General features: G+C 45.6%; 1 protein-coding gene across 1 annotated transcript; it reads right to left on the bottom strand.

Annotated features, from left to right (window-relative positions):
- Nucleotides 1–4,455: 4,455 nt before the first annotated feature.
- LOC131808130 (tRNA-splicing endonuclease subunit Sen15-like) lies at nt 4,456–6,152 on the bottom strand. The gene has a single exon (XM_059134086.1). The coding sequence runs from the start codon at nt 6,150–6,152 to the stop codon at nt 5,646–5,648; it is 507 nt and encodes a 168-aa protein (XP_058990069.1). The 3' UTR covers nt 4,456–5,645.
- Between the last annotated feature and the right edge of the window lie 1,701 nt (nt 6,153–7,853).

Here is a 7,853-nt window from a genome sequence, read left to right as displayed (position 1 = left end):
AATCGATTCTATAGCTCTGCCTGCATGTGTGTGAAATGAGGGCATTATGGGCTTATGCAGCAGGGCCTATAAGAGCAAAAGACATGAGTTGCCCGGATCCTTCGCTGGAGACTGCTGAAACCACACTCAGTCCATCCTGACATCGGTCTCCTACTCTGCTGTGACAGAGAAGGCGGGGCCTTCAGGAGAATGAGATGGAAAGACCTCTAAGGCACAGTGCTCGGAAAAAGCAAGGCAGGACGCTTCTTAGGTAAAAGGGAAAGAACACCAATGTATTTTTGCTTGTTGGTATTTGCATACAGGAACCGTAAAGGATAGACAAGTACTAATTAAAACTAGTCACCAGGTTCAGGAAGTGGTTTGGGTCTTATGGGATGGATGGGGGAGAAACTTGTTTCTGCATCCATTTTAATACAGTTTTACTTTTTAAACTATGTGAATATATCATCTATTCAAAAATGTTCCCATTAATAAGTCATCTTTATGTGATGTTATTTATTAGGATGGAATCTGACATGTGATTGGTTGCAGCTTTTCCAAGTATATAAAATTTGGAATACTTTGTCAATAGAGAAAAAGAGAGAACCGCGTTTTGATGCTGTGGTCCTTGACACAGGTAGGTTTGCTAGAAAATTTAGATAAAAGCAAATCAATGGTAAAATGACTGAAGTCTGTGTGTAAGATGTGTTCCCTGTTGGTTTGCAATCCACAGGAATTACAGGATTTATTTCTTGATAGGGCCAGAAGGGATCATCTGTGACCACAGTGAGATGTGTTATGATATCTTCTTGCCCCAGAAGCTGAGAAGCACCACTGTGGCCTTCTGGCAAGTCAGGAAGTGAAGCAGTAAAGTTATGAAGCTGCAGATGTATGGGCAGGTGGGGCAGAAATCCCAGCAGCTTTGCAGGTGGTGCCTGGAGCAGCCAGCTGCTTCAGCATTCTGTGAGCCAGCTGGCACTGCCATGTCCCAGAGCCACAGGCTACTCCCCGCTCCAGGGCCAATGTCCAACACTGTTTGCAGGCCAGGCCCATACCAGGAGACACCAGCCAATGATAGAGGTCCCTTCTTTTATGAACATCAGTGTGACAGTGGCCTTTGCAGTTCCTGAGCAGAATGGCATCCCCAGCCACTCAGAGGGAACTGTATACCTCTCCAGTGGCCCCGCTGCCCCACAATGGAATTCATCTCCTTCCCTTGTCTACGAAGGTCAGGTCCTCAACTTCCCACCTTCTCCGTCAGTGCCATAGCTATCTCTGTGCCATGAACACGTCATGCTTCTTCCTGCCTCAGGGCCTTTGCACTTGCTCTTCCCTCTTCTCCAGATCCTTCTCAAGACTCAGGAGTTAAGAGTTTGGTCTCTAGAATCGGACTTCTATTTCTGTGCCAAAGAAAACCACAGATGTGGACAAGCTCATGGGACCTTGTGTTTCTGAAGTAAGCAGTGGACTCCCATCCCAAACTAAGGCTCAGTAGGCTCAGCATTTCCTTCTCAACAGACCTACAGAATGGGGGTGGGGAGAGAAGCATTCATTTTCCTGCCTCTGTGATTCTTTGCCTTAGTAAGCAACATTTTACTCTTTCTGTTTTCCCTAATTAGCTAAAGGTTGGGCTCTCCTCAAAGACCTAGCTTCTGCTTTATGAAATCCCGAAGAGGGAGGAAGAGGGGGAGTCTTGGTCCAAGACACTGAGGAACTGCCAGCTTCTCTAGCAACAGGAACAAAGGCTCCAGTGAGCTGTCCATCCGACTCTGTGGGACAGCCTGGGCTTGCCATCCAGCGGGACATCATCCTGGCTGCAGCTGGGTGAGCAGCTCACTTGTGCATTCGAGCGAACAGGCTTACACGGCGTCTAGATTCCTAGCAGGGTGCTGTGGACCCGAGGGAGTCACTGGGGATGGCAGGAGAACCTAGGCGTGCCTGGAGGGAGCAATGATTCTGTTTTCTTTCTGATGAAATGGATGGAATGTTTAAAAAAAAAAAAAAATCGGGACGCCTGGGTGGCTCAGTTGTTTAAGCAGCTGCCTTCAGCTCAGGTCGTGATCCCAGCGTCCTGGGATCGAGTCCCACATCAGGCTCCTTGCTCAGCAGGGAGCCTGCTTCTTCCTCTGCCTCTGCCTGCCATTCTGTCTGCCTGTGCTCACTCTCTCTCCCTCTCTCTCTCTGATAAATAAATAAAATCTTTAAAAAAAAAAAAAAAAAAGGCATTTGTCTTTAAAAAAAAAAATCACCACCACTAGAACGAAGATGATATAATGAAGGTGGGCTCTTTGCAGGCCCCAGCAGCTCCATGAGGTCAGCACCTCCAGGATTTACATGCAGGAACATGACCATTGAGGCTTTTTTTTTTTTTTTAACTGAAGCCAGTAAGTGATATACATGCAGATAACAAGGAGGGGTTTTTTTTAAAGTTCATGGTAAGAAAAAGGAATAGGAAGAAGGCAGGAGGGAAATGGAAAGAAATGGTCGCATTGCTCACAGACAACAGTCAAGGTTCACTGAATGTGTGCAGGGACAACACTTACAGGGTCACGACACCCACTGGGAAGGATCCAGAAGGGGATTGTGGCTGGGGTGTGAAGTCACGAAGGCCACTTCTCCCCAAAATGCCAAAGACTGATTCCACTGCCCATGACTTCTGGACTAGGGAGCTAGCAGGACAAAGGGTGCCGTCCATTGAGAAAGACTAGGTCAGGGTGAGAAGGCAGAGAGATGAGTAACCACCCTTGCAGGAAGTCAGGAATGCCAAGGCTGCTGAGGTATACCCCTTCCAGGGCCACACAAGGGGACCAGCTACAGGACTAGGAATTTCAGCATCATGCGGTGAGAACAGGGATCAGCTGTCCTGTGAACCACGGAGCACAGGGAGGGACCCAGCCCTATGGGGGTTGTGTGTAGTCAGAATAGACTCCCAGAAGAAGTGGCATTAAAGCCCCCAAGGATGTAGTAGACACAGGTGTGGCTGGAGGGCAGGAGCCTCAGAGAAGGCAACACTTCTCCCATTTCCTCCCATTTGCTGGGTGAAAAGTGAGCTGTCAAGCCCGGAGGGCACTTTTCCACATCATTCAGAGATTTTGGGCAGTCTGACCTGAGGCAGAGCCTAAGGGAGGGCAGTGAGGCTGTTATTTCATCCAGGTTAGCCTTTACAGACATCCACACCACTGATGTCCTCCTCTCAGCGTGGCAGCAGCCAGACCCAGTGTTTATGAGGACTCAGCAACAGCCCCTCGGCCTGGGTCGGGGGGAATGGGCAGAGCCCGGAGTGCATGGCCGGAGGATTCCTGGTAATTATACGACCATGGAGAGAATCCCCTATTACTCCAGGGAATGGGTCACTGTCCGCAAAGGTCTCTGAATGGGACACCTGCTAAATAATATACAGGAGCCCGTTTTTACATTCTACTGCTCACTGGCTAAATGCAAAATCCTCTCTACCTATTATTTTAAGTTCCACGAACAGTTGGCACTGACAACTGCTCTTCTGTTTGCCTTGGGTGAAATGATGCCCGGTGGGTGCCCTGAAGACACAGCAGGGCCCCAGAGCCAACCTGTTTCCTGAAGCCTGCTGCTAACTGCAGGTGTAGCTGGTAAGCCGAATGATGCTGCCAGGGACGCCCCGACAGGCTTTGGGGAGGAGGTGGGTGCTTGCCGAAGACAGCAGAGGGCATCCTGAGCAGCACATGGCATGCTCGGCCTGCCGCAGTACAGGGTGGGCACGCAGACGTTAGACACCCGGGAAATAGAGACTCTTGACTAGGATTCCCTCGAATTAGGGGATTTTTTTTTTTTTAACACAATAAATTGTTTTGGGAAAAAGTATTCCCTGCTTATGAGAACTCTTTTCATGCACTGAAGAGGTGACTCTGTCAACAGAGACTCTGAGCAAAATTACTTTATCTGCTCACAGAAGCAGCGAGAGGAGAGCAGGAGGCAGGTCCCAGGACGGTTAGGGGCCTGGGGTCAGGCGGCCTTCGAGGGGCTGGGACAGGAACCTCTGTACTCCTCTGCCAGCGAGGGCAGTCAGTGCAGCACACTGTAATACATACTGTCCCACAGATGCCCACAAGCTCTGATGTGCTTACGGAACACATTTATGTTTGTGCGTAATATATAGTAGCATACTTCATTACTCAGAGATGTATCTACTTCAACAACGTTGTTGCTACAATTGTGCAACCTTTACCCTTATTTTAGTACTTTCATTATAGAACACTAACCTCTTGCCCACAAAGGTTTTCTAATAGCTTTTTTATTCAAGATTATTTTTTATTTTAAAACATTATTAAAAAAGTAATACAAATAAAGAAAAAATTATAATACTAAAGAAAGACGAAGTCACCCATTTATTGCTCTGCCACCCTATTATAGGAACAGTCATTTACTTTGTCACCCTTTTACTATATGCTTGGTGTGTCACTGACAGCCATGACCTTACCCATTCATATGCCATTCATAGCTTGCTTTTCTAATTAAATATTTTCTTATTTTTTCATTTATCATTAATTTTTAATGAGTATATAATATACCATTCATTGGCTATCTATCTGTTTATTAACCATTTCCTTTACCAGGGGTTGGCACATTATGGCCACGCATTTGTAAATGAAGTTTTACTAGAACACAGCCATGCCTATTTATTTACATATTGTCTATGGTTGTTTTTGTACTATAAATGCACATTGGAGAAGTTTTAAGAGAGACTATATGGTTTGCAAAGACTAAAATCTTTCCTTTCTGCCCTTTTGCAGAAAAAGTTTGCTGACCCCTTCCTAAAACTTTTAAGGGATCTATTATTTTGGCCATTATAATTAATGCCACTTAGAATGTCTCTGTGCATATAATTTTTATACTCTAGGCAACATAATTGGGAGGTATTGGGAGTAACTCCACAAAAGTGGAGTAATGAGTCTATTTAATAAAGATGTCTTTAAGTCTGACACCGTCCCTTACTATCTTTCTTGTAATACTCTAACTCTGATATAATAAGGGTGGTGGTAATAAGAATGGAAAGCAAGGCCTAGTACTTCCTTTATTAGGTAGGAAGTAATTAATCAGTAGCACCTCTCTGGTCCCTATGAATTTAGCATGTATGTAACTTTATACTCTGGATAAGCATACCTTTCTTCTGATTTAAAGTCAATAGTAAATGCCACATAAAAACCAATGGAAAGAAAACTGTTACTTTCTAATGGGGATTTAAAAGCAGACTGAGCAAACTCTCCAGGTGTCCATGTGTCCAAGAAATGCCATCGCAGGCTACCTGAAGTGGCCAAAAGGCACTGAGAGGGTTGAATTAGAGAAAGGTGACAGTCTCAACAATGTGTTAGCAGAAGACAGCAAGGAACAATGAGGCAGCTATGGGTGGGGGATGAGAGAAGAAACACGTGCTCCACCTCTCTGAACACATCCTAAGCACCAACTTGTATATAACTGTAATTAAACTGTGTCCAGGTAAAAAAATTCTAGAGCAACTACCCTATACTTATGAACAAAAAAATTCTTCTATCTGGGAAAGTTTTATTCTTCAAAAAGAAAAATTTATGGAATGGGACCAGCTAAGTCAACCCTAACTATCTCTGAGATAAAAGATGAACTAGGCTGATGGATCTCAAATCCAATCCCACAGTGAGCATCAGGGAGTACAGGTGTCATCTTCTAAGGGAAATATTCTGAGGGTCTGGCAGCATAAATCCATCAGTAAGTTTATAGTAGCCTATTGTGGAATCGGACTCCACTATGGCCAAAGTAAAAGACATTGGCAAATCTGGATCACCTTGCAATTTCCGAGATGCCTTCAAAATCTCCCTTATCCTGTTATGGCTGAGGGAAGCACTGATGGGTGTAGGCACCACAGTCCGTAATCCTTCTCCTTCTATCTCAGTACCGATGAGGCAGATGAGCTGGAGATCTGGTAATCCAACACAGTTTACTTCATGCCAACTTTTACTCTCCATGAGGTCCAGGTAAACCAAAAATGCTATATAAACTTGGCTGGCATCTCCTATATCTAATTCCATCATTTCTAAATACTTTGGGTAGGTGCCCATCCAGGCGTCCTCCGGAGCCCATGGGTGGGCGCCGCCGCCGCCGCCAACACCGCCCGGGCCCAGACTGCTGCAGCCTGGGGTGGGCTCGGAATCGTCGCGCTCTGCCATGCCGGGCAGGGGGACGAGCCAGTGGTGCACTGCGCCCCGAGCCCGGCCAGAAGCCTAATAGCTTTTTTAAAAATATTTTATTTATTTATTTATTTGACAGACAGAGATCACAAGTAGGCAGAGAGGCAGGCAGAGAGAGAGGAGGAAGCAGGCTCCCCACTGAGTAGAGAGCCCGATGCAGGGCTCGATCCCAGGACCCCGGGATCATGACATGAGCCGAAGGCAGAGGCTTAAGCCACTGAACCACCCAGGTGCCCCCCACAAAGGTTTTCTAAGGCTCAAATGAGAAAACACATATCTGCCCAGTACTTCATCACCAGTGTCTGGCATTTTATCATATATTCTTTGTGATTATTATTTGTAGCAACATTATTAGTTCTGTTATCACAATTTAATAATTAGTGGGGCACCTGGGTAGCTCAGTCAGTTAAGCATCTGCCTTAAGCTCAGGTCATGATCTCGGAGTCCTGGGATGGAACCCCACATCGGGCTCCTTGCTCAGTGGGGAGTCTGCTTCTCCCTCTGCCTCTGCTGCTCCCCTTGCTTGTGCTCTCGGTCTCTCTGTCTCTGTCTCTCTCTAAAATAAAAACAAAATCTTAAAAAAAAACAATTTAATAATTCTTTATGAGATGAGTTAGCACATAAATTAAGAAAGCATGAACATTCTACTTCTTCAAAACATTCTAAGTTTCAGAGTGCTTCCCTGTAATCCAATTACCCCTCTCCTCACATTGCTGGGATGTGTCTGCCCGCTTGCACATTCTGTGAGCGCAGGGTCAGCTGACCTCCTCGTTCTGCTCACTCCTCTGCACATCCCAAGCTGCTGATAAGCACCTGGGCTTCTTTTCTTCACCTCCACCTCCCCACTGAAGGTCTCCGCAGAAACCCCGGGGGACCAAAGCTGCCGACAGGAGTGTGGTTGGAATATTCCAAGCATTCAAGTTCCCCCAGGGCTGACTCAGGGCACGGTCTGGTGTTGTTTTTAATTAAATTCAATTAATTAACATATAGTATATTATTAGTTTCAGAGGTAGAGGTAGTAATTATCAGTTGCATAGAACACCAGTGCTCATTATATCATGTGCCCTCCTTAATGCCTATCACCAAATTACCCCCCCATCCCCCTCCTCTCCAGCAACCCTAGTTTGTTTCCTATGATTAAGAGCCTCTTATGGTTTGTCTCCTTCTCTGGTTTCATACTGTTTTATTTTTTTCCTCTCTTTCTCTATGATCCTTTGTTTTGTTTCTTAAATCCCACATTATCAGTAAGATCATATAATCTCTTTCTCTGACTTCTTTCACTTAGCATAACACATTCTAGTTCCAACCATGTCTTTGCAAACAGCAAGATTTCATTCTTGATGGCTGCATAGTATTCCACCAAGTGTGTAAGTGTGTATGTGTGTGTGCGTGCACGCCCACACGCACACTCACACACACATCTTCTTTATCCATTCATCTGTTGTTGATGGACACCTGGTAAGAGTCCCTTTGTTTTTGAGGGCCAGTGACTTCCTGATAACAGATTCAGTAGTTTATGAAGTCCCATGACCTCTCTCAGACCCAGCAGGACCACCTAATGCGCCCAAGTTGTTATTTTGGGGTGACTGACGTGACTCACAATCAGGATTAGTTACATAATTTTCAGGAGTCTGTGCACAGTGGGGTCCTCCGAGCAAAAAGCATGCAGAATTGCAAGAT

The sequence above is a fragment of the Mustela lutreola genome, chromosome 9 (genome assembly GCF_030435805.1).
Source record: "Mustela lutreola isolate mMusLut2 chromosome 9, mMusLut2.pri, whole genome shotgun sequence".
Classification (NCBI taxonomy): Eukaryota; Metazoa; Chordata; class Mammalia; order Carnivora; family Mustelidae; genus Mustela; species Mustela lutreola.
This window is presented reverse-complemented; position numbering and strand designations above follow the sequence as displayed.

Excerpts from the sequence above, each read along its gene's own strand:
- LOC131808130 (XM_059134086.1), bottom strand. The coding sequence starts at position 6,152 with ATGGCAGAGCGCGACGATTCCGAGCCCACCCCAGGCTGCAGCAGTCTG.